The sequence below is a fragment of the Drosophila albomicans genome, chromosome 2R (genome assembly GCF_009650485.2).
Source record: "Drosophila albomicans strain 15112-1751.03 chromosome 2R, ASM965048v2, whole genome shotgun sequence".
Taxonomy (NCBI): domain Eukaryota; kingdom Metazoa; phylum Arthropoda; class Insecta; order Diptera; family Drosophilidae; genus Drosophila; species Drosophila albomicans.
In genome coordinates this window covers 26,893,956-26,918,534 of record NC_047631.2, presented here as the reverse complement: position 1 = coordinate 26,918,534, position 24,579 = coordinate 26,893,956, and the positions used below count along the sequence as shown (strand labels likewise).

Here is a 24,579-nt window from a genome sequence, read left to right as displayed (position 1 = left end):
AGAAAATATTACTTTTATATAATAACAATATAATAATGAATAAAGCTAAACACCTCTTTTGCATGAGACAATAAATTGAAATTGATTGAATTTTGGTTCTGCTGAATCTTTCAGGACATCTTATCATCAAAATAATATACATATATATATATATTATATATATGACAAAGAATAGAAAGTAAGTTAAACGATTATAACCTTCTTTAAAGTGATAAATGTAATCACTTTTAAATCGAATATAACAAACTTTGACTATATTATTGAAGTCTACAATTCTAAAGATTGTAGCTAATGTATTTTTTAAACAATTTGCTGTCAAGGAATAACATAGGTATTAACTTCTATTCTCTATTCTTATAATAACCAATAATATTTAGCTCAAGCGTCAGTCAAATTGGGGTAAACGAAATGTTTTGCTTTTGTCATGCTCAAAAACCTTTGTCTGCATTTCAATAAGTTTTTATGCATTCTTTCTTTCTTGACTAAGAGCCCTTTTATACAGAATTGTAAATCTTTATATGCAAAATGAGGACACACAAATTCTATATAAATTCAGCTCTCAAAAATATTTTTAATATTGCAGCAAAAAGTAAACTTGTGCTGTCATTTGATTTATTTGATTTGTTTCAAACAAAAGAATCTTTTGCGAAAAACACTGAAAAAGGAAAAAGACAAGAAATTCTTTTCTGTTGCAGCAAGCTGCTGTTGCTGTAGCACATATATTTTACTCTCTGTCTTGACAATGTCCAGACTGCAACTTTATTTTTAGTTATATACATATATATATATATGTATTTTCCATCTTCTTGTTGTTTGTGCAGTCTGTGGCGGTTGCTGTTGGCTGTTAGCTGTTAGCGTCACTTTGCGCCGGCGACGACATTGTTGAAGGCAAACAAAACGAACTTTAATAAGAGCACTCACCGCTCTCTCAAGCGAATGCCACTCCCACTCCCGCCCCTGTCCCGCCACGCCTTTCCCCACTCGATTTGCTTGTCTTCAGTCCACACAGAGTGCTTTGTGTGGCGAAACATGGAGTCGAGCAAAAGGAGCAACAATGACAGTGCACAGTGCATAGCACAGTGCAACATTTCGATAGCCTTGGGGGCAGCTTCAAACACAATAATTGCAAAGCTGAATTTACTACAAAAAGCGCAGCGCAGCGCAGCACTGGGGCGTATACGTAATGTGGCAAGTGGCAGAAAGAAATCATCGAAGAGGTGCGCCTACAGTTCAATGCACGGCCAGTTAAATGGGCCAGAAGAGAGAGAGAGAGAGGAGAGAGCGGGAAGCAGCGATAAGCGGAGGGAGGGGGGCAACAAAACACTCCGATACAAAAGTCGGCAGGCGAGGCAATTGTTTGTGCTGTTTGTTAAAAGCGAACGTAATAAAGCACTTGGCCAGACCACTGTTAACCGGGCCAACAGCACTCAGTACTCTCAGCAAGGAAACAAGCGCCAAAGCAAAAAAAACAAAAGCACCACAAACTCAAATGAATACCGCAAACAAAGCAAGCGACATCAAAACACAGCACACATAGCGCAACACCGAATTCCAGCTACACTTCCCCATAAATTAAGCTACTTTTGTTGGCTGGCAACTTTAAGCCAACTGCAGTCTAAACTCTGCAGTTTCTAAATTGAAACTCGGTCTTCAAGTTTCAACTCTGCTGCTGCCAAATTGGCTTTCAAAGTCCTTATGCTTTGCTTATATGTTTTCTATTTTTTTTTTTTGCTGTGTGTAGTTTCCGTTTCAAAGCGAAATGGTTTGGCACAAGTTTGTTTTGGCCTGGCCATAAAGTGGCCAGAATTAATGGCAAAATGGCGTCAGCAGGTTTTTGTTTTGCTTTTTGTGCCTCCGTTTCTTTTTCTGTTTTCAGTTTTCAGTTTTTTGTGCTTGTTGCGCCCATTGCACAAACACAAATACGCAAACGTTGAAGGACAGTCGCAGGACCTGGCTCAAAAGACAATGCAGCCAAAAATAGCCATTGCTGCAACAGTATTAGTGAGTGTGTGTGTGTGTGCGTGGTGTATGCGACACGTGCACAAATTGTGACCCAAAGTGTCATTTGTTATGTTACTTCCGGTCTGCCGCGACAGCTCGAAAAACAACACCAAAATCAACATCAGCAGCGGCAAACATTGATTTGCATGACCTAAAGATACCCTGCTAATGGGTAATTCTATTAGTGAAAAGATTGAAGAATACAGTACTAAACAGATTTTAACTTGAACTTAAAAACTTTAAAGAAAGTTGAATAACATTTCAACGCGTTTGGTTTTTGCCCCAAAAAGTATGCTATGCTAAAGAGCAGCAACAAATTTTAAAGAATAACGTTGAATAACGTAAACATTTTGGTACAAAGCAAAGAAGTTGGAAATGGCAGAAAGTAAAAAATAGAGTGAAAAATAAATAAAGTCATAAATTGAGTAAGAAGAGTGTAGCAAACACTGTGTAAATACACAAAATAAATTGCCAAATCAATCAGAATTAAGACTGAAGAAAATAAAGCAATTATTCACGATTTGCTGACTGTACGAAAAATTGAACAGTCGAGAAATATTAAGAAAATAAATACAACTTAAATGAAATTAAGTAGAAATTACAAATTAAAATAAAAGTTATATTTAATAACAAACAAAATTCCGATTAGATTAAAAGGTTTTAACGAAAACACTTTCGATTACAAAAAAGTATTTCTCTTATTGTTATTTTTAAGTAAATACAATAATTTAAATTAAATCTAATCGAAATTTATAATGCAATAAATGCTTAGTTCTGAGTTAAATAAAAGATTGTGTTATTTTTTTAATAATACAAATCAGTTAAAGCACGTCAACACCAAAAATGTTTAATATAGAAACGAACTCAAAAGTATTTGAAGTTTTTGCAAGAGTGATAATCAGTTAAACTTTCGAAATAAACAAACTTTGGAAGTTAAAAAAGTTGTGAATCCAAAACATTGTGCTCTTTAAAGTTTGTTATTCCCCCAATGCAACATAACGTAAAAAATCAGCAACGCTATAAATCCATTTGGGTGCTTAACAAATGGGAACGCAGAGTGTGCATAAATTAAATATGCTGTCCAGGGAATTAATGCGACAGAATTGCCAGCAAAACTTAACACACTATAGTTTACAGTCTAGAGCAAAAAACCATATGCAAGTTTGCTGTAAACGTGTGTGTGTGTGTGTGTGTGAATGCAATTAACGTTTTCAGTTTAATTGAAAAGTTTGTAACTGGAGGGAGAAACAAGCTCATCAGGTGCAAAAAACACGCACACACACACGTTAAAGCTCGTTGACTGTCGCCGTTAAAAGCTTAAAAGTTTTGTGTGTCGCAAATTGGAGGGACATTGAAGGCCATCAGGTGCAATTGCATTATGTCAAATCGAAGGCCAATCGACAGATTCACTTCGATTCGATTCAATTCGATGGCAAGGAGGGGGCGCAATCAAGTTTAGTCCCAGAGCTAGTTAAAGTATGTGTGTGTGTGTGTGCTCTTCAGGCCATTAGCCATAGGCAAGTGAAAGGGGGAGAAAGGTGTGACCTCGGGTTGAGAGTTGTGCGTAGGCAGGTTTCAACTACGCACACACACGTTAACTCTGTTGTTTTTTTTTTATTTCGCAGGTGTCACGTTTTATTTTTAGCCAGCAGCCAGGACAAAAAGGTAACACGGAAGAGGAGGAGAAGGAGGAGGGGAGAAGAGGAAATGTTGCTGGTTGATATGCATGTTTATGAGCAACACAAAACACACTCACACACACACTTGCTTTAAATATTAATGGGCAACAATCGACATAAATAATTAATGGGCGGACACACACTCACACACACACACACACATACACACTCATCTAGGAGTTTTAGGAGCTGTGTTTGGCTTGATGGCTTTTATGTCTGGGCACACATCAATTAACTTGTTCGCATTTCAAAGTCAACATGATAAACACATTTGTCAATGCCACGGGCAGCCAAGTGAAGCGCCCAAAAGCATTTAAAATATTCTCCACAAAATACATTTCGTTTCGTTTCCCTTTTTGTTTTGCTTACATTTTTCTTTTGGGCGCCAAGTTTATACACCTAGCGCATATATGTGTGTATATAGTATATAAATCCTTGGATATGCCTTGGGAAGCTGAAGATGAATAAAACTTTTTTCGATTTTGATTTTTGCACCGATGAACACAAAGAAAACTCGCGACGAAAACAGTATAAAGAAGCAACACAACAACACAACAGGGAGGCGAATTTTCCGCTTTGTGCGTCTTTTTGTGGAAGTTTCGTTTCGACAAAAGTGCTTAAATATAATATTTATATTAATTGTGGTATTGCACACGAAATGCGCGTAAATAAAATGCGACTAGTTAGCACGAAGGATAAACTCGTTCTGTTCAAAATGTGTTGTCGACTAGCAACGGGCAGCTGACCAAAAACAAAAGAGAGCGCTTTCAATTTCTCGCTCACGAGAGTCCTTTATGCTCTCTCATTCTCTCGCTCTCTCTCTCTCTCTGTGTTGAAAGCTGCGCACGTTTCATCCTGTGTCAGAATTTCTGTGCAGTGAAATTCCATGGGAAACTGCACAAGATTGAGAGGGGAGCGGAGAAAGAGCGAGAGAGCACAAGAGAGAGAGGAAAGCCGGCAGGATGAGGGCAGCATTTTCCAAACCAAAAGCAAACCGAACTGAACCGAACCGAACCACCAAACATACCCCCAAAAAAAAAACGAAGTAACGAAACCAACATCATCTGCTAAGACGCATAACAACAAAGATTTTGTTTTGTTTCCTCTCGTTGTGTGTGCGAGTACTAAAATATAACGCTATATATGCTAGATAAACAAAATATAAGGGGTGTATAAAGAATTCTTAGGGTGTAATGTGCGCTACTTTCAAGTGAGCATTTTAGCAATCAATAAGATCTTGACATCGCAATACACAGACAATCGAAGTTTATTTAACAATTCATTTCAAAGAATTATAACATAACAAATTAAACTCTATTTTTTCCGAAAATCTATCATCTCATTTCCTTCCATTTCTTGATTTCTTGGCGTATCATCTGGCTCTAACAATTCCCCATCAAAACTATAATATACGTATATATTATATAGAAAATTGAAATGTGTTCACAACTTACAATAGTTTGAAATCGTCAACAGAGCATTCCATTTCCTCGGCGCATTTTATATACAATACTTTAAATGCATCAGTTTTATTCATAAGAATTATCAAAGGTCTTTTCCATCGATCTCCCTGGACTTTTAACTGGAATTTCTTTGGCTTCGTATAAAGATCAACATGTTTGGTTGACTCAGCAGGTTTGTTGCCGGATGCAAATGGATAACCATCTTGGATGAAGAAACATTGTTAAATAAGCAAAGAAATGTATAAAATTTCAAATAATTCCTACTTAATATGTGGAACACTTTGAGTCCAACATCTTTAGGTGTTTGCTGCGGTTTTATCAAATTAGCATCCATATTGATGACAATGTCATCAACTGGCACATTATTTCGCTCAGAGATCTCTTTAAACAATTGCGCAAATTTTTGATATTGCCGCAATTTATACATTTGAATTTCGCCCTGCCTGCAAGTAATATTGTATTAAATTATTAATTGATTAAAATTGTAAAATTGTTTAGTTTACCAGCAGAGATTGATATCAATTTCTGGATTATCAAAATCGTAATTTTTGGTTTCTGTTGCACTAGTTCCTTCCAATTGAGGTGGCGGCGAGTTCTCGTCATCCGAGTCCAAATTGACCTAAAAACAGAAAATAATCATTTATGATTTATGTTACGATTACAGACTTTTGTTTTGCTTACAAAACCCTCTATAGGCGGCATTACAGCTGTGACCATATCAATGGTGTCCACAACGCGGGCACGTGCCGCAATTTCTGCCACCTGATGACGATTCCCTCTAGATCCAGCTGAAAACATTTTGGGAATTGTATTCGCTTGGGTTTGTCTTGTTGTTGCTGCTGTTGTTGACTTCTTTTTCCCGCGGCTAGCTCGTTGCCTTGGTGGTGATGGTTTCTTGGCAGCAGGAGCGGCAGCAGATTGTTCAATCCCATCTGGAGGTGGGGGATTTAAACTTCGTCTTCCCGCTCTAGTCCGTCGCGCCACGGGCATTTCAGCTAAGGCATCATCAATTTCAGATTGTATTGTCTCTTTTGAAGGTTTGTTTACTTGAAGTTCTCTTTGCTCCATTTCCAAGATCATTTGCGAAACGGGCGACAAATCACGTCTTAAAGGTGGCGCCACTGTTGCTTCCTCTGGTGAAGTTTTACCTGCCGGCTTTTGCTCAAGTTTTTTTGTTTTGCGGGTTTTGCTATATTTGGCAATTGGCTTCTCCACCGGCACCTGCTTGCTCTTTGTCAGTTTCGTGGGTTTCTTAATAACTGGTTTCACTTCAATAAAATCGTAGTCCGTTTCCTCCGACACCTCATTTGGCATAAATAATTTATTTTCTGGAAGACGAGCCATCGTTAGAGCTGACCATTAGTTTGTTGTTTATATTTACCATCTGCCCGCTTTGTTGGCACATTGAATATATCATCATCATCGGACATTTTAAATATTGCTGTTAATACTGTATTGTCAACAGGAATGTCTAATGTTAAGAAAAGGAATTAATTCTTGCCGCCAAATAAAGCAACCTGAACGACGCCGTATTAAACAAAGTGGCCGCAAATTATGTTAAACAAAATACTTGATAATGCATTAAAACATACTACATTCGTTGGTTTATTTAACCAAAGTGGTCACACTGATTGAAAAACAATTGAGTCTATCGATTAATGAAATACCTACCATCTAATTGTGCAACAGTGTGTACACACTTCTTGAAATTTCAAAAGGCGCCAATTTAAATATTTAAAATATGAAATTTATACTACGCTTGACTAGCAAATTGACACATAGATATTATTCGAGTTTTTAATACAATAAAGTAGCAAATGAAGTATAAATACAGTGTGATTATGTTTTCAAAACTTCAACATCGTTATTCTTAAATGGTACCGCTGGATCCAAGCCAAAATTCATTTTCATTATATCACAGAACACAGATAAAAATATGAAAGCATCCACAAAATGATTAATTGTAAAGAGTAAAGAACGATCCTTTGACTCGGCAATGCTGACAAGAGACTGAACAACTAGCAAAACTCCTGCAGCCACCTACATAAATGATAAAACATAAAGAATAAGTTTGATATGCATTGATTGAACATATAGTTTTTGGTTTATTTCTTAGAAATCTTACAAAATATATTTGACATAATACTTATTTAATGTTTAGCTTCGTAATTAAAATCTATTGTCAATCATAGATTTATGTTTATCTACATATAGCTACGGCGTTTTAGCGTGCTGATCGATGAGTCTAAGAGGTTGGGAGGAATACTCGATGCCAAAACCGGAAATTATAACATTAACCACCGATATTATAAAGATGACCACCAATATGACATCGTTTAATATTATGGCCGCCGTCTGGTCATGTTGTTTGTTAATATTCAGACTGCCGATGACCACAAACAGAATTCCAACCAATAGCTGTTAAAATTGAGATTGTTAGGATTTTTTTTTTTTTAGAATGCCAGAAATTGTGGGTCCTATGCTCGTAAAACGGACCGCCTAACTATGGATATATAGCCTCATTAAATCGTTAGGTTTCTCTAAATATATATTTTAGTTAACTTCGTTTAAGAAATCGCCCTGTGGCGGAGGCAGACGACTATCAAATGCCGATATAAAGAGATTTATCATGGTGGTGAAAAAGGCGAAACCCGTGCGCACATGATTGATCACATTGGCCGATTGATGGAACTCTGGCTGGTGCAGTCGGCAATCCCGCAATAAACTGAGCGATAGACTTAGTACGCCCGACAGTATCTACGACATTATACATTTATACGAGCCGTTACAACGACTTAATTCAAGCGTATTTTCAACTATTTACCTGTAAGACAATCGACAGACTAATCAGTATTAGCATCAGCTTATAGAACTGATGCTGTTCCCCGACTTGTAGTATATATTTTAGCTGCGATGCATTCGCTGTTAAGAGTGCTATATCCAGCATTCCCTGGGCAATTGTTTTCTTCGTCGCATAACGATTCGCATCCATTGACTTCATCTGAAACACAAACAGGATTCCAGTTGAAAAGTCAAAATAACTTATATGCCATATGATACCATAATTTATTTTCTTTTGTCTGCTTTGTTCTGCTGTCGTAACAATTCTAAAATTATTCTGATACTTTTTGTGCAAAAATAGCAACTATTCTTATCAGATTGTGATGTTCTGACTTGCTGATAAACTACAAACTACAACTACAGAAAACCAATTACTTAAAAGTATCAAAAGAGTGCATTGGGAACAAGGATGTTTGTCGGTTGTGAACATTAATTTTGGAATTAAACAAAAAAATATTACAAAATTTTTATTAAAGATTGAAAGATTATCTACATTTCATACCTGCCATGCATTCTTTACAGGTTTCTGTAAGGGAGATACAAGTGAGAGCTAAGCTACAGTGTTTAATTTTATTAAAGATCAACAATCAAATTAAAGTGCTTCTTACTAAAATACGAGTTCAGTTAAAAAAAAAGAAATGGTGATTTTAGTAGTTTTAGGTGTTGTGTAATTAAATATATATTATCAATCATAAAGAAAAAATTTAAATTCCCTCACACACATTTAACATATAGGATATCTTTGTCATACCCTCAGTGAGCAAAATCCATATGCATGAGTTCCCAAGCGTTAATTCAAATTTTGTTTAAATTATAAAATCAATATATGTGGCTGACACACTGACTGTCAGTCAGGAATTTACAATTGCATCAACAAAAGATACATGCACACATTCCCAAACATATCCACAAGGTAAACATCTATTATAAAGGTGCACAGATATCTATTATATACTATATGGAGAACAAAATTTTATCTGTATTCCGCCAAAGTATTGCTCAAACATGAGTTTAAGTATATTCAAGGTTAATATTTAGTTTTGTTATAACAAAAAAGAGAAGTAACTAATTAACAATGATATATGTGTAGTATCTCTGTTGAGATTACTTAGACTTGCCTCTGTTTCGTTGGGTCGTTCTTCCAATTGGGCCATTGTTGAGTTTTCGAAACGGTTCCGCGTCGTTAGCTCTGTCATTTGTTTAAACAATTGCAAATGCTATATATGCAATTGAAGCCTTTTCCACAAGTTGTTGTTGTTGTTGGTGGATGAACATGAATTTTTATACTCGTATCGCCGTTGTCATGGAGATGACCGGTATTGGGGCACAACCAAACGATTAAACAACTGAATACAAACTGAACTGAACATGATTTCGTACAAAGTGTGTGCGTTGTGCGTCATAATGTGGCCAAGAGCGTAAATTACCAAGCGAGAGAGACAAAGATACAGAGAGCGGCTCGACGAGTGCTGAATAATTAACCAAGCTCAATTATGGCATTGCGTATGAGTAATCTGTATATTGATTTTTTCTTTTGTTCGCCTTTCTTTATCTGCAGATCTTCAAGCTCATCAATTTGCGTAACACACATACCTACATTCATATTTGTAATCCATTTGAAAGTAATATTATTAATTTACATAGTATACGATAATCTCAATATTGTTATTATGTTATTTAGTTTTTTATTCTCTATGCTGCGTAAGCAAATTGTTTCAATAAATAGCATTTGTTTTTGTTTCATTTAAATACTTTGCGCTTATTTATGCATAACACACATGCAAAAAAATCTGAATTTCATTTTGAGGGATATTTGATGTTAGAGCTGACACATGGATTTGGATACACAGTTTGTTTTTTGTTTAATTAAGCCTTTTACACAATTGCGTTTACGTTTACGATAAACATAACTAAAAAGTCTTTCTATGCACGGCACGAAGGCCTTCCTCTTCGAACTCTCGCTTCGATACCCACATCTTTTTAAAGGTGTCCAGCGATGCCAGAATCGAACCACCCATCCATGTGGAGTATAAGCGTTCCTGTGGCGCAGCAATCTGCAAATATAGCATTAAACATAAATTAATTAGTATTGCATCTAATAAACAAATCACGATTGCAAATTTACCCTAATTTTAAGATCCTTTGCTGAGTGTTTGCGCAGCTCGGAGAGCAAACGATCACCGAATCCCTTGAAAAGCGTTGAGCCACCCGACAGCACAATGTTTTGATAAAGCATTTTTCTGAGATCCATATCTGACTTCTCAATGGAGTACATCAGCACATCGTGTATGCCCTCGCACTCCTCGCCCAACAGATCGGGCCGGAAAAGCACTTCGGGTGCACGGAAACGAGCTTGTCCAATTTCGAATGTCTTGCCGTCGGGCAGTTTGTATTGGAACTTTTCCGTTTCCACAGCCTCTTCCTTTTGCGGATTTGTGGCCAAATAGCAGACCTTCTCCTTGATAGAGCGCACAATCTCAAATTCAGCAGTCGAACGGAAATTGAAGCCCTCGCGGCGTATGAGTGTTTTCAGGTATCGTGTCACGTCCCGACCGGCGATATCCACACGCATAATACTGTGTGGCATGGCGAATCCCTCATAGATGGGCACCGCATGTGTCACACCATCGCCAGAGTCCAGCACAACGCCTGTAACGCGACCAGTGGCGTAACTAAGGTGGAAAAGTTTGTTTAGAAATGGGGAAGCTTAATTAAAGTTGAAATAACTTTGCTTACAGACTGAGCACCGCCTGCATTGAGACAAAGAGCGCTGGTGCATTGATGCCCTCAAAGAAGAATTCAGCAGCCTTTTCGCGATTGCGACGTGGATTCAGAGGCGCCTCAGTGAGCAGCACTGGATGATCTTCCGTGAAAGTGGCCAATTGTTCCTGTACAGGAATCAAAACAGGTTTTAAACACTTCGAAATAATCGAATATATAATCTTCTGCCTTACTTTACTGTAGATATAGCTCCATATCCGCTCCATATCGTTCCAGTCCGTCACAATGCCGTGCTCCATAGGATAGCGTATGCTAAGCAATCCGCGATGCTCTTCCGCCTTGGGACCAACAAAAATGTCGCCCTCCAAGGCGCCTGCCATAACCCGAACATGCTTTGGTCTGCCAATGCTGAAGAGTGAAATTTTAATGAATATTATTATTTCCCAGGAGTGGCTGGCTTCACTTACTAATTGGGAAACCTGCACTTTGGAATGTGCTCGCCAGCAAAGCCAGCTTTGATCACACCGGAGCCCTGTAATAATGTATATTTATTAATATAAGAATAGTAAATTATATTAAATATAATACTATTACAGATTAATAGAAAAGAAAAGGTTTATTCTATTGCTTAAACATCAAAAGCTCTTACGAGATTCTAAGTTTCTAATTTCCATAAGAAAATCAAAGAATTCTAATTTGTAAGGCATTGTATATAACAATCCCATACACAAATTTAGTTTCTTACAGCAGGCACTTCAAATTATTCACATTTTTATAATTGTATTCTTTTAACAAAATCAAGAAATGACTTCAAGAGACATCCCCCAAGGGGACATGCTGCAAGTGTCAAAGAGTGCGGAACGTTATCGTAAGGAAATCCAAAAGTTTGTTCCACAAATCGGGCTGACATGCATAAATTATCGCGATCTGGGCGAAGTGGATTACTTCTATCAGGAGTGTCAGCGCTTGAGGGATTATAATAGAGACGCGCTGAATAAGTTGCATCGGCCAGCATTATTCCAGCTATATCATGGCAAATGTGGCCTACGAACTGATTACGATCTGAAGGCGTTGCAAGAACCCGGGTATTGGGTGAGAGAGCGACAGCCTATTGTCTATCCGCCGGAATATTGTCAACGCATGAATCTGGATGGCAGTATTCGTATTGCCGCTCACTTTGCCAAAGCCTCTTCCAATAATTTCAAGCGATAACACTTTCTCTCCAACAATTTACTACAAATTACATGTATTAATACACTTGGCAAATCAAAATAAACTATTTGTTTCGTGGATTAGTCACTCTCGACTGCAGTTTGGTTTGAAGAAAGGTTGATGGCCAAAGGGAAGGGAAAGACAGGCAGCTTGGCTTATTCGTGTTAGTTGATTGGTGATGTCACTTGGCTATGTCCAAAAACGTTCTTTGTGCACTTGGGAGTGGCCATCTACTTAGTTTTTTACTGACGTTTTATGCTAATTTGTACTTACGTTATCTATGACCACAGGCTGATTGACTACGACATCATAAGGCTCCATTTTGTGCGTTTATAAAAAAAGATTGCAAATTTTTCCTATTGAATCGCGGTGTCGTAGTAAATGTGACCGCACTTTGCAATACCCAAATACCACATCGATAGTTAATGAAACGTTCATATTAGTGCTGGATTCGATTGTATATCGAATTATTCGATTTCAACTATTGTACAAAAAATATAATTGCCTCATGTATACGTTATAATTTGAAAAAGATGATGTGAAAAATAATAAATCACTCAAATACGAAAGAATGATAATTTTTATATTATGATTTTTTTTTAAGTAGAGAAAACTGCATATTAAATTGGACAATACTTAAAAACTATGTTCTCAATTTTATGAATAATTTCAGCAGTTACAGTTAAAATCGTTTGAGAAGTATTTTTGTGAAGTACGATGTTTTGGTATATTTCATTGCAGCACTAGTATATTTATGTATATTCTCCAAAGCAAACCCAAGCAGTATATTATGAAGTGCAACAAGTAGACGACACACCTGAAAGAAAACAATGGCCGAATCAACAAAAAATGAAAATAATGTGGAGCACAAACCGCCGCCTGGGCTAAAATCCTTGATCGATCACCTCGTTTCTGTGTATCCGGATCAGCCCAATCCGTTGCAAGTAACGACGCTGCTCAAATATTGGCTGGGAGGCAGCGATCCATTGGACTATATCAGCATGTACAGCAACAATGGGCAAGGCGAAGGCGACTCCGAAAGAGTTCCACCACATTGGCATTATGTTAGCTTCGGGCTGAGTGACTTGCACGGTGATCAGCGTGTGCATCTTAAGGAGGAGCATACAACACGCTCGGGCATGGGCTTTGAATTGACTTTCCGCTTGGCTAAAACGCCAGCTGAGTTAAAGCAACAGCGCGAGTCTCCAGAAAAGCCGCTAAGACCACCAACGTGGCCGGCAAATCTACTGCAATCCATAGCGCGTTATTGCTTCCAGACAGGTAACGGATTGTGCTTTGGTGACAATATTCCATGGCGGAAGAGTCTCGATGGTAGCGCCACATCACGCATGAACAGTCTGCTCGTGGCGCAGGATCCTCAGCTGGGCTGCATTGAGACACCGTTTGGCACTGTGGACTTTTGCCAAATCGTTGGTGTCACCGAGGAGGAACTGGAGCAAGCGTCGCGCTGGAACGGACGTGGTGTTCTCAACTTTCTGGCCAAAGATGTGCAAACGGGCGGTGATTGGATGGTCACCAACATGGATCGCACAATGAGCGTCTTCGAATTGTTTCCTGAGACATTGCTTAACCTTCAGGATGACCTAGAAAAGCAGGGCTCGGATTTAGCGGGTGTTAATGCAGAATTTGCATTCCGCGAATTAAAACAAACCAAAACGATCAAGGAGGATGTGGACTTCAAGTGTTTGAACGAACGCTGCGCTAGCGAAGAAAATAATCGACCATTGACCGAATCACAGCTTAAACGCGAAGAGCCAAGTTTCCCACAATCAATGTCGCTGAGCAGCAACTCGTTGCACAAATCGTGTCCCCTAGACAATCAGCCCCAAGCACCCGACTGCATATCGCTGGATGGCATCGAGATCACCATGGCGCCCTATGCAGCCAAGTATCTATTGCTGGCCATTAAGGTAATGATAAAGATACACCAGTTGTAGATAAAGTTCTTAAGATACTTTACATTTTAGGATCGCATTCGTCATGGACGCCACTTTACCTTTAAGGCACAACATCTGGCCTTGACTTTGGTCTCCGAAACGGTGACGGGAGCCGCTGTAACTGTGAGCGAACCATTTGGTGTGCTTGGCTATTGGATTCAGGTGCTGATACCGGATGATTTAGTGTCACGCATGATGGAGGCATTCCGCAATGCACAACTCGATGGCAAAACGGAGCCCACCCAACGTCTGGAATTCGATTGGCCGGACAAGAACTTTAAACTAATTGTCGATCAGCCAACAATTTGTCCGTTGCCCACCGCAATGTCGATTGAAACGCCGAATATCAATTGATAAATACTCGAAAACGTAGCTAGAACTTCTGCTTAGTATTATAAATTAACCGAAATGAATCTTCCACTAACCACGTAAGTTAACAAAAAATATATAAAACACTTTTTTAACGTATAAAGATTGCATTGTACGTATGTATTTGGCGCCAGAGATTGCTGAAGTGTGCTTCAGCCTCGGGGTCAGTGCTTTGATGTTGCACGACAACGGATATCCTCACTTAGCGCCACTCGCAGAGCAGCAAGAGGCAGCCACAGATGTGGCACGTCGCATTTGCAGTTCAGTTTCTAATTTCTGAGAATTGAAATCAATTGGAACACTTGTATTTTTGGGATGCGCCAGTAAATTGATCATGTGATTTCATTCAGAAAAAAGGGCAAAAATCCATCCTATGTATGTAAAATGTAACCGCACTGTGATGGAATGCGTCTTGCTCTGTCTTTTGTTTGGCTGGTTTGTTTTTATGCCCATCTTCGTTGTTATCGTTGCCAACGTTACCGCAGACGCAGTCGCAGTCACAGTTGACGTCGCTGCTTTGGTTTTTGTTTACAGCTGAGAACATTACGCTAGAGTCTCACGCTGTCGTCGTTCGATTAAGGCGCCTCAGTCGTGAGTAAGTGACAAATTTTTTTTCTTTTTGTTATTTTTGCATACAGCTCGTGGAAAATAATTGAATTATTTTTCATTCCGTTGCCGGCAACGCAAGCGTTCGGTCGTGTATCACTCGCAACAGCGCGCGTTCGCTTTTCTTGTTACTGTTTCTGTTCGCTCGCTCTCTAATCAGTGGCGTGCGCGTTAGTCGAGTGCTGTTGCTGCTGTTTCGCCTCTTTGGTCAGCAAAAAGGGATCACATACAACTTGCAAGAAGAGGTACCATTGACCGCCAAATGAACTAATGGCCACATGTTGCAGCTCCAGTTGTCCACTTTTGTTTGATGACACTATAAACTTGCGTGTTGTTGCGTAACCGTCTGTGCTACCTTCGATTTGTTGCGTGTTTTTGTGTTTTTTGGCTCTGACCCCCATATTTCGGCGCTCTTGTGCCGCTGACGTCTCCGTTGGACACGTGCGCGACTTTGAAAGCGCATTGATAATGGCCGAGCGTGCAAATAAAAACAGAGCAGAATGCAGTAGAACAGCTGAAACCGAAGCAGAAGCAGAAGCTGAAGCAGCAAACAGAAATATTTGTAACATCAACAGATTTTACAGACTTTAATAATTCACCTTCCCTTGCGTGCTTCTTTGCATTTTTCGCAAATCTGTTCATTTATAATTTACTTTTTTTTTGGGTAATGCAAGCCCCAAAAAGATAATGGGAATTTGCCTTCTTATCGAAAGTAGTCGACGACGCGTCGTCGTAGTGTAAAGTGTCACATTTTGATGACAACAATGTAGAACATATCTCTCAGTAAATATTTTATTATCATCATTTAATTATTTACCTATGTGTCTGCTCTGTGCAAATTACATTAACAATGGTCGGGGAAATTTTAATTATTTACATGACTTTACATACCCACATATTTGATAAGTGATATTGCGGTCATATCGCAAAAGATTTTGTTTGCTAGTTGGCAGTGTTCTTTGTTTCCTAGTTTTAAAATTGCGCACAATATAATTATTGTTCCAAATTCTTCAGTTGTGGCATCTTAAATATAATCAGTTCCCACATCTGTTTCACGTAGGAAATTCACTTAATAGATACTTATTAAATTAAAATTTAATTCCTGATCATCATAAAGTCAGAAAATGAAATACAGATTGCAAAACTGTTAAGAATTTTTGTTAAATTGAAATTATTTATTTATTTAAAAGGTTAGCTATAATTAAAATTAATACTAACACTATTGGTAAAGCAATTGCAGAAAAGGCCTTCAGCTTAAATTGAAATTAATTTCTTGATATCTTCATAAAGTCGAAATTATTGAAAAAAAAAAATACAGAATTTAGAATGTTTTTATCTAGACTTCTGACCAATGAAAATTGAAATTTTGTTTTAATAGATTTGTATTTGTTTAACTGAGTTCGTGAGATTGGCATAAAAACTAAATTTCTATAGATATATTTCTAATCGAATAAAATTTAAATTCTTCAATAGATTCACGTTTGTAGAATAGAAATTAAATTTTAGATATAAAGTAAGAAAATTTAAAACTGAATTCAGAAATGAATAAACAATTTTTACACTCCAAACGATTCCATATTTACAATTTTAAGATATTTCTAAAGAAAAACTATTAAACACAGAATAAAATTCTCCTAGCTATAACAAATTTTAAAACTATCCGCAAGTCTGTAATTTTTTATCTGCATTGCTGAAACTCCCACCATATGTACATAATCAATGCAGATGTTCAATTTGACTGCAGTTTAAACATATGTCACTTAATCTTTATAGTTTGCGAGCCTAGAACACCTAAGGAGCTCTTTGCACTCTTAGCACCAAACATGTTTAAATTTGTACACAGATTAGAGATTTCCAATCTCTCTGAAATTATATGACTATGCAAAGGTGATAAATTTAAGTGTCAACACATGACAATTGTCTAAAATTAAAAGTCGTAAAGTTGCTAAATTTAAAAGCAAAAAAAGTGTCACAATTGTATCGGACTATATAATATAGTATGTTAGTTATGTTAGCTGTCAATAAAGACGGAAACTCATCAAGTTGCAATTCATTGCGATCAATTACACGACCACCCACAAATTGTGGCTTAATCGACAGCTGAATGCGGTTGTCAAACGAGTTTAATTATTGATCATTTAAGTGTAGTATATGTATAGAAGATCAGTTGTGTAAAATATTAACGGGAATTCTTTGTTGCAAGTTCAAGTGCACTTTTTGCCACCCACTAAATGAACTGAATTATAACGAGAGATAATTTGTAATTGCAATTATAATAAAACAAAAAAAATCCAGATTTATTTCGAATCAGTTGTAGTTGAAATGCCGTTGTTTAGCCATGTGCCTACTATCGCATCTGATAGGGCGAAAGAGAAAGAGAGAGAGAGAGAGAGCGGGAGCGGGAGAGAGTGAGAGCGACTTGTTTAGTAATCTGTTTAAATTTCAGAAAACCGCACGAGTCGGCGTCCAATAGTAATGACCGAGCACGAACCGCTAGACGGAGAATCAAGCGGCCAGCCAAATGGTCGCATATTGAGCAGCATGGAACGTGCCAATGGACACGCCTCGTTGGCCAACAATGGCCAATTGCACACCGCGGCCGCCAATGGGAAGTCAATGAATGGCAATGGGACGGCAAATGGAACACAACAAGAAACACACATCGAGGCACCATGCTGTCGAGATATACACGGCAAGGAGCCGCCCGATGGCGGAGCACGTGCCTGGCTGGTTATGATCAGTGCATTCCTATGTAACGGCGTCATCTTTGGTCTAATCAACACATACGGTGTGTTGCACAAACTGCTCACCGAACGCCTAACCGCCCAGGGTGACACGGAGGCCAACAGCAAGGCGGGTAAGAGAAACACTCTCATTTAATCCATTCACATATTGTATTTTTTCATTACACTTATGTCAGAGGAATAAACACGTTCCTAATCCCTTGACGATGGCAAAATTGATTGAATAATTCGTGACAAATTTTCGATTGATTGTAATTATGCAGAAGTCACACAATCAGATTACGTTTACTATGTGAATCAGAACAGTTGTTTTCCACATATCAAATGTCTATTAATTGTTGTACAACAACACATAGCATAATTCAATCATATTGATAAGAGCTGTGAACTCGTGTAGCCGGATTTCAGTTTATTAAACTCGTTGATTCGTACTTGGAATTATAGTACTACGAAAGATTTCAAAATAAAAATGAATACTATTCTTTTTCATTTTCAATCTCATTTCTTTTTGTCATACATATATCATGCGCATGTTTAATGCGTCATTAATATAATTTATTTAAAACGTAGTTAAGCCTGCTACAATTTCAATAAATATTCTACTTATGCGTCAATTTAATTGTGATCATGTTTCATCTTTATGACATAAAGTATGATACGATTTTGACGTTGATTTAATATGCCAACTCAACTGATTTTAATGCGCCATAGCTCATTAATTACATATTTGCAATAAGGGCTGTCAACAGCAGAGATTACATTTTCAAGAAAAATATATTCAATGAAAGGCAATTTTGTTGTAATAAGGAATCTTTTTCAATTAAAAATAAATATTCTATCATTTTATTTTCGAATTTTTCAAATTGTAATATTTTTAATCAGTTTAAAAAGTTGTTTATCATGTTCATTCAAAAAAATATATATTTCCTGTCTGTCTTCTAATTTAAAGTCAATTAAACTTGTTCTATATTATGTAAGGATCTTCAGCATCAGACATCAAATTTGATTGATATAATAGACGTTTTTGAATTGCATTTCATATTCGATACTTAATCAAAGTCTTTGGCGTCCATTTCTACAATTTCATTCCACAATTAAATTGCGTGTTGCATTCGCTGATTTCGACTTTGAGTTTTAGATTGATTCGTTAGGTTGAGTTATTGGCCAAAACTTCAAATGGTATTTGCAACCCAAGAAATAATAACTGCGGGTCGGACACACGATCCCGGTTTGATGTTCCTGAGTTCAATAAAACTTGTTGCATGTGTGTGTGTTTGTGTGGGTACTATGTAACGTATACGTTATACACTATAGTGTGGTATGGGAGACACAAGATGTCGACGTCAAGTGAATTAAATTGCTGAAAGTTTATTGGATCACAAAACGTTATTCAACACGGCGACGGCAATGACGATGTCAAGTCTCTTGGAGTCGATGGAGAGTTGAGAATTCAGTTTGAGAATTGAGAAATTTCAAATTGAGCGAAAGCGCTAAGCAAAAGGTCGTTTGCTGCGAATAATTTTGCGTGCTAAACATAAATTCACAATCATACGCATGCCGAGTGTGAGGCAGTCTGATCTCTGTGTGGAATCTATGAATCTCTGAATCTATCTGCGCATGAATCCATCAACTGACTCATGACGTCGTTGTCACTGATGGGCAAACAAAGTTCAATTGATTTAAGAGCGACGACTAGTGTTTGTCAAGGTCCGTTTGACGAACGGTTCGTTGCACGGCTTGCTTTCAATTTGTCTTGACTTTTTCTAAGATATTGCGCATACGTCGTGTGTACGTTGCGTTCATTGGGAACGCGGCCGTTAAAAGAAGACCAGTTGCATTGGCCAAAAGAGGCGAAAAAGATAAAAGCCGCGGCCAAAAGACGGCAAAAAAGCAGAAACAGAAGCAATATTGGCACAATTGCGCATGCCACATGCCACTGACCCAGTTACTTAGGCAGGCGTTGGGTTTTTGCCATTTGCCGCTGCCGTTTGCCGGCAGTTTGGAAGCCCTTCAAGTGCGCCCGTCGCTTGACAGCGATCCTCCCAGCCAGCTCAGCTAGAGTGCAGCTGCTTGACTGGTATTAGTTCCGCCATATGATTAAAGCTTGACGTAATCCGAGTCCAAGCCAAGCCAGCATCGAGGCGTGTGCCTTATTAAGAACTTTTCACACTCAAACACACGCACATCAACTCAAGAAACTGTCTATTTAATGGCATCAATGACTTGGCTTAGCTCTCGTAATATACGTCCATGATACTATATAAAGTATTAGTTGCTAATCCGCATTGTTACTGATAACGTGGTGATGAACCAAAATAAAAGAAAACGAATCAAATAAATACTATTTAATTCATAAAAAAATATAAAAATTCATAAATAAAGAATGTATTCAAATGCCTTAAAGTCAAGGCTGTTTGATTTTAATCAATTGTTTTTAATAGTAAATATTTCGCTATGACGCTGAAAGAAATGTTGATAAAGGCAGTAAAGTGAAAATAAAAATGAAAGTTTTGAATGAATTTCAATAAATTCAAATAAAATGAATGAATGTATAAATCGAAATTGAATTTGTCCTTTGTGGTATTTTCCATATAAGAAATAAAAATAATATTTATTAGTAATAAACATTCGTCACTCTTCAGAAGTGTCACGCAAATTTTTGATGTAATAGTTTCTGATGCAATATGGCTTTCGCCTTACGTTTGCTTGTGCTACGCTGTAAACTTACCAAGAAAGGGTGGCATAAGTTTCTGTGAGAGTTTGCAACAAGCTGAAGAAAGGAAAGTAAAGGAAAGTAAATAAACAAAATTGTAGTCGGTATAGTTTTGAAGTAAAATTAGTTTACCTATTAATAAAGCTTTTGTATATTGTATTAATCAATCTAAAAATACCCTTTGAAATATTCCCTATTTTTTTTCATTTACTTAAATATTCACATATTATACATATTCTCTTAGAGCACTACAGAGTATTTCATAGTCATTCACTTATTTACGGGGTTTTTTTATAGACCTTTGGCAAAGTTTCAGCAAACATTATTTGTGCAGGTATTATCTAATATGCAATTCTTAGCCCCAGTTCTCTCTCTCTTTCTCTCTCAATTTCGTTCATTGCTCTCTTTTTGCTGCACAATGCCATTGACTGTCTCTCTCGTTTCGTTGGCGCCTACGAGTGTGGCATTGACATTGAATCGTGCCTCTCCCCATTGCTTCCTCGTGGTTGCCATGGTTGCCGAAATTGCATGAATTGTGCCATGTGCAACCAAAATGAGAGCGAGAAAGAGAGAAATACAAGGTATATATCTGAGTATTGATTACAAAAAGGGGGAATCAAGAATTGCAAAAACCAATGTGGGTCAAGTCTAATTTTAGGCACTAATGAGCTCAACCAAACAATCTAATAAAAGATAAACTAAATGTCTATTCAAGATGAGTCCAACAATTGCATATTATATGTTATGAACATTCAGTCTGTGTGTTTGCATACACGTACTAATCTGTGAAGTCAGTGAACAGTTCCCTGATCTTTTGAGCTAATTTTCATAATGTGACAGCTGCATCATTCGCAGCATCTTGCGATACCGAACTTTGTCACATCAAAGAATTTATTAATATGCAAGTATTTATTAAAACATTATCACGGCTTACTGTCATTTCTGACCGGCTTATCAAAAATGGGTCAAGCGTTCACCGGCGTCATGACATGACATCGCACAAAGAATTAACCCAAATCTGTCAGTTTCGGTATTGTACACATTTCACATTTCAGATTCTAAAACCAGCAAATGCGATAAACGAAAGTGTTTATTAAACGCTTTATTGACAAGGAAATTGATGCGGAAAGCTCAAATAGAGAACTAAGCTGGACTTTAAGCTATAACAAGTGCTTGATTAGGAAATCTCGTTGAACTGTATTTTCTTCAATAACTTTGGTATTCATGTTTCGCTTGAGCTGAAATTTTCAGGATAGCTGGAGAATAAATTATAATAACTATGATCCAATGCTATAAATACTTTTAAAATAAATACTACTATTTTAATGAAGACCCCTAACAAGTCTTGATGACTTTCTGCAATCTCTACTCAAAATATATGCATATACAATTTCTTGAATACATTTTGTATTTATGTTGAGATTGAGCTGAAATTTGTAGGATAGCTTAAGAGTATATTCAAAATAATTAGAAATGCTTTTCGAAGGAATTGAAAATTGCATTTCAGTAGATATAAAGTCAATGAAATATTCAATATTCCTAGCTTCCTCTGCCATTTCTTGCAAACAATTATAGGAAATTCAAAACTATTTCACACCCGCATAAATCCAATACGTTAGCCAATGAATCAGACGATCGTGCAATGCGTGCAAATTGCTCAATCGAATTAGTTATTAAAGCCTCTTTGGCGGCAATCAAGCGTTTCAGCTGGAAGCTTTGGGGCTGCCGCTCCAGCTTCGCATTGGCTTTCTTGACTTGTGGAAAAAATAGTTCATTACACAATTAACCGCAATTGCGTGAGATTCGATTTGTTAAATGCAATTTACCGTCTTGCCACATGTGGCAGCTGCAATAGCGCAAAGACTAAAGCAAATCTTAATGCAGATTACCTTTCTTTTATTTGCAGCTCTTGTTGGCTCCTTGGCCATTGGCACCACCTTCTTCCTGTCTCCCGTTGCCGGCTGTCTGACGGATAAGATTGGTCTACGCTTGACCACTTTTACGGGTGGCATGCTTGCAGCAGGTGGCCTGTTGCTGTCATCCTTCTGTGCGGATAATATTAACGCCTTGTACTTCACTTATGGCATCATGTTTGGCCTGGGCGGTGCCTTGGCCTACACGCCCACGTTGGCCATATTGGGACATTACTTCAAGCGGTATCTGGGCAAAGTGAGCGGCTTTGTTACAGCCGGCTCCAGTGTGTTTACAGTCATCTTGCCACCTGGTCTGGACTTGCTGCTGCAGAACTATGGCCTCGAGACGACATTGAGAGTGAGCATGGCGACATTGCACATGGCGCACAACTGATTAACTTTCTCCTTACAGATCATGAGTCTGATGGCGGCATTTATTATCGTGTGTTCGTTTGTCTACAAGCCACTGCATTTTCCTCAGGATTCGCCGAAGAAGAAGAATGGTCGCTCTCGCTTCAATGTTTTCTTGCGTTCAATTGTAAATGTCGATATCTGGAAGCGAAAGCGTTATGTCATCTGGGCATTGTGTGTGCCATTGGCACTCTTCGGTTACTTTGTGCCCTATGTGCACATGATGAAATTCGTGGAGACCTCGTTTCCCGGCAAAGATCTCAATTTGCCCGTGATGTGCATTGGCGTTACCTCCGGCATTGGACGTTTGATATTTGGTGTGATTGCCGACATGCCGGGCGTGAATCGCATGTATCTGCAGCAGCTGTCGCTGGTCTGCATTGGCCTGGTTACGTTGCTGTTGCCGCTGACCAGCTCTTATACGGTGCTCGTCACATTCGCCTTGATCATGGGTCTCTTTGATGGCTGCTTCATTTCACTGCTGGGCCCCATTGCCTATGAGATTTGCGGTCCATCGGGTGCAACACAAGCCATTGGCTTCCTGCTCGGCCTGTGCTCGCTGCCCCTCACCATTGGTCCACCGGTTGCCGGCATGATCTTCGAGCGAACCGGATCGTATACGCTGCCCTTGATATTGGCCGGTATTCCGCCGCTGATTGGTTCCTCTCTGCTCTTTCTGATCCGTTGTGTTCGCGATGATTCAAGTAGCTCCAATTCAAATGGCATTGCGTCGGGTCAAAGTGGCGATATTGAGGACTCACCCAATGGCACTTATCGGTTGAATGGTAAGCGTTTTCTATACGATGATTAATATATTGATTTACTAGCGATTTCCCATAAATATTGCAGCTGTCAAATCCAGCGAGCCACTGATTGAGAATGGTGTCAATGGCTCGCTGTCCAATGGACATGCCAACACAAATGGCTCAGCAACTGGTGCGTCTTTTAGTTAAATACTTTCATGTGGATTAACTTAACACTTTTCGCTTTTCAGCTGTGAAGTCCAGCGCACCTTTGATGGGCTCAAGTGCCAATGGCAATGGGAGTATTGGCAATGGATTGAGGCCCAATGGATATGCTGATTCAACAACTGGTTCGTACTCAGACACATTAAGTTTACCGTACGGTCAACGCTTTGATAGTATTACTACTGCCTGCTGCTCCTCTTCAGAAGCTTGCGTTCATCCCAGTAGCTCGTATCTGACTAACAAGAACACTCGTAGTATCTCATCTCACACAGCTTTGCTTGAACACAATTCGCGATCTCGAAATCTAAATCTATCGCTTGATAATGGTGCTAAGAAACGCCATTATAAATATTCAGTCTTTTAGTTATTTTTAGCTACACCAATATGGTGTTCTGTTTTAATTTAAGTAATATTTGTTTTTGGCTGCTTTACCATAATAATCGCACTGCCCACTAACACACAAACACACTAATTTAAAATAATTCATTAGGGGAACTTTCCATTTATGCATAGCTAACTAATAATTATTATACAATCATTTTATTTACAGCCTAATTAATTCATCATCCGCTTCAAACATTCACCCTCGTATAAACAAACATTTTATACTTTTTTAATGAATTATTTATAAGAAATTTAAATTAAAGCAAGATATGCTTTGAAACGCTTTTGTAAATAAACTGAATGAAAAATAATGCCGCATCACTGTGTTAAATTCTGTATATAAAAATGTATTTTTCAAGATCTGCATGGAACTTTAGTTAAAGCATGTAATAAACAAATAATAAATAACTGTTCTATTATAAAATAAATCTTTCAGAGACTCTCACCGACAGGCCAGGATCCTAGATAAAGTCGCTGTCGTCTACTAACTCAAAATTCCACACACAAACTAAAAAAAAAAAAAAACAGAAAAACTTTGCCATTAAAGGTTCAGACATTTTGTTGTTTTCGTTTTGTAATCAAATCAATATTCATAT

General features: G+C 38.0%; 7 protein-coding genes across 12 annotated transcripts in view; 3 read left to right on the top strand and 4 right to left on the bottom strand.

Annotated features, from left to right (window-relative positions):
- Positions 1 to 4,369, bottom strand: part of LOC117574269 (endoplasmic reticulum aminopeptidase 2) — a 31,998-nt gene extending 27,629 nt beyond the window's left edge. For both annotated transcript variants that reach the window (XM_034258010.2, XM_034258012.2), the window contains exon 1: positions 4,050 to 4,369. The gene's annotated coding sequence lies outside the window, so the exon portion shown is untranslated. The remainder of the gene's footprint in view (positions 1 to 4,049) is intronic.
- A 563-nt stretch (positions 4,370 to 4,932) lies between these two features.
- Positions 4,933 to 6,914, bottom strand: LOC117574646 (uncharacterized protein CG4449). The gene is made up of 7 exons (XM_034258546.2): positions 6,815 to 6,914; positions 6,525 to 6,614; positions 5,825 to 6,471; positions 5,647 to 5,762; positions 5,408 to 5,586; positions 5,135 to 5,345; positions 4,933 to 5,082 (listed from the first exon to the last, which is right to left on the bottom strand). The coding sequence occupies exons 2-7, from the start codon at positions 6,571 to 6,573 to the stop codon at positions 4,995 to 4,997; spliced, it is 1,290 nt and encodes a 429-aa protein (XP_034114437.1). The 5' UTR covers positions 6,574 to 6,614; positions 6,815 to 6,914; the 3' UTR covers positions 4,933 to 4,994.
- Positions 6,915 to 6,980: 66 nt separating this feature from the next.
- On the bottom strand, positions 6,981 to 9,551 carry LOC117574648 (ninjurin-A). 4 transcript variants are annotated; one of them, XM_034258553.2, is made up of 3 exons: positions 9,103 to 9,551; positions 7,968 to 8,144; positions 6,981 to 7,183 (listed from the first exon to the last, which is right to left on the bottom strand). In XM_034258553.2, exons 1-3 carry the CDS (start codon positions 9,178 to 9,180, stop codon positions 6,983 to 6,985), a joined length of 456 nt encoding a protein of 151 aa, XP_034114444.1. In that variant the 5' UTR covers positions 9,181 to 9,551; the 3' UTR covers positions 6,981 to 6,982. The 4 variants fall into 4 exon arrangements, with proteins under 4 accessions (XP_034114444.1, XP_051862560.1, XP_034114443.1 ...); XM_052006600.1 differs by lacking the exons at positions 6,981 to 7,183; positions 9,103 to 9,551 and adding exons at positions 7,219 to 7,561; positions 8,204 to 8,406; XM_034258552.2 differs by lacking the exon at positions 6,981 to 7,183 and adding an exon at positions 7,222 to 7,561.
- A 95-nt stretch (positions 9,552 to 9,646) lies between these two features.
- LOC117574647 (actin-related protein 1) lies at positions 9,647 to 12,331 on the bottom strand. Its single transcript, XM_034258548.2, has 6 exons — positions 12,191 to 12,331; positions 11,173 to 11,237; positions 10,939 to 11,113; positions 10,721 to 10,872; positions 10,110 to 10,656; positions 9,647 to 10,038 (listed from the first exon to the last, which is right to left on the bottom strand). The coding sequence occupies exons 1-6, from the start codon at positions 12,236 to 12,238 to the stop codon at positions 9,895 to 9,897; spliced, it is 1,131 nt and encodes a 376-aa protein (XP_034114439.1). The 5' UTR covers positions 12,239 to 12,331; the 3' UTR covers positions 9,647 to 9,894.
- Positions 11,426 to 11,997, top strand: LOC117576762 (uncharacterized). Its single transcript, XM_034261808.2, has one exon. It carries the CDS (start codon positions 11,510 to 11,512, stop codon positions 11,915 to 11,917), a length of 408 nt encoding a protein of 135 aa, XP_034117699.1. The 5' UTR covers positions 11,426 to 11,509; the 3' UTR covers positions 11,918 to 11,997.
- Positions 12,332 to 12,702: 371 nt separating the features above from the next.
- On the top strand, positions 12,703 to 14,229 carry LOC117574241 (suppressor of fused homolog). Its single transcript, XM_034257955.2, has 2 exons — positions 12,703 to 13,848; positions 13,906 to 14,229. The coding sequence occupies exons 1-2, from the start codon at positions 12,748 to 12,750 to the stop codon at positions 14,227 to 14,229; spliced, it is 1,425 nt and encodes a 474-aa protein (XP_034113846.1). The 5' UTR covers positions 12,703 to 12,747.
- A 3,096-nt stretch (positions 14,230 to 17,325) lies between these two features.
- LOC117574239 (monocarboxylate transporter 10) lies at positions 17,326 to 24,529 on the top strand. 2 transcript variants are annotated; one of them, XM_034257952.2, is made up of 6 exons: positions 17,326 to 17,707; positions 22,214 to 22,578; positions 22,633 to 23,416; positions 23,481 to 23,567; positions 23,626 to 23,724; positions 24,420 to 24,529. In XM_034257952.2, the coding sequence occupies exons 1-6, from the start codon at positions 17,326 to 17,328 to the stop codon at positions 24,446 to 24,448; spliced, it is 1,746 nt and encodes a 581-aa protein (XP_034113843.1). In that variant the 3' UTR covers positions 24,449 to 24,529. The 2 variants fall into 2 exon arrangements, with proteins under 2 accessions (XP_034113843.1, XP_034113844.1); XM_034257953.2 differs by lacking the exon at positions 24,420 to 24,529 and adding an exon at positions 24,150 to 24,294.
- The last annotated feature ends 50 nt before the right edge of the window (positions 24,530 to 24,579 follow it).

Coding starts and splice junctions, on each gene's coding strand:
- LOC117574646 (XM_034258546.2), bottom strand. CDS start 6,573: ATGTCCGATGATGATGATATATTCAATGTGCCAACAAAGCGGGCAGAT. Junction 5,587..5,646: donor ATTGATATCAATCTCTGCTG/GTAAACTAAACA, acceptor TATTACTTGCAG/GCAGGGCGAAATTCAAATGT. Junction 5,346..5,407: donor CAAAGTGTTCCACATATTAA/GTAGGAATTATT, acceptor TCTTCATCCAAG/ATGGTTATCCATTTGCATCC.
- LOC117574648 (XM_034258552.2), bottom strand. CDS start 9,180: ATGACAGAGCTAACGACGCGGAACCGTTTCGAAAACTCAACAATGGCC. Junction 8,145..9,102: donor AACGACCCAACGAAACAGAG/GCAAGTCTAAGT, acceptor TTTGTGTTTCAG/ATGAAGTCAATGGATGCGAA. Junction 7,562..7,967: donor GTCTGTCGATTGTCTTACAG/GTAAATAGTTGA, acceptor CAATTTTAACAG/CTATTGGTTGGAATTCTGTT.
- LOC117576762 (XM_034261808.2), top strand. CDS start 11,510: ATGACTTCAAGAGACATCCCCCAAGGGGACATGCTGCAAGTGTCAAAG.
- LOC117574647 (XM_034258548.2), bottom strand. CDS start 12,238: ATGGAGCCTTATGATGTCGTAGTCAATCAGCCTGTGGTCATAGATAAC. Junction 11,238..12,190: donor AGCCTGTGGTCATAGATAAC/GTAAGTACAAAT, acceptor ACATTATTACAG/GGCTCCGGTGTGATCAAAGC. Junction 10,657..10,720: donor ATGCAGGCGGTGCTCAGTCT/GTAAGCAAAGTT, acceptor TTTCCACCTTAG/TTACGCCACTGGTCGCGTTA.
- LOC117574241 (XM_034257955.2), top strand. CDS start 12,748: ATGGCCGAATCAACAAAAAATGAAAATAATGTGGAGCACAAACCGCCG. Junction 13,849..13,905: donor ATCTATTGCTGGCCATTAAG/GTAATGATAAAG, acceptor TTTACATTTTAG/GATCGCATTCGTCATGGACG.
- LOC117574239 (XM_034257952.2), top strand. CDS start 17,326: ATGACCGAGCACGAACCGCTAGACGGAGAATCAAGCGGCCAGCCAAAT. Junction 22,579..22,632: donor GCCTCGAGACGACATTGAGA/GTGAGCATGGCG, acceptor TTCTCCTTACAG/ATCATGAGTCTGATGGCGGC. Junction 23,568..23,625: donor CACAAATGGCTCAGCAACTG/GTGCGTCTTTTA, acceptor TTCGCTTTTCAG/CTGTGAAGTCCAGCGCACCT.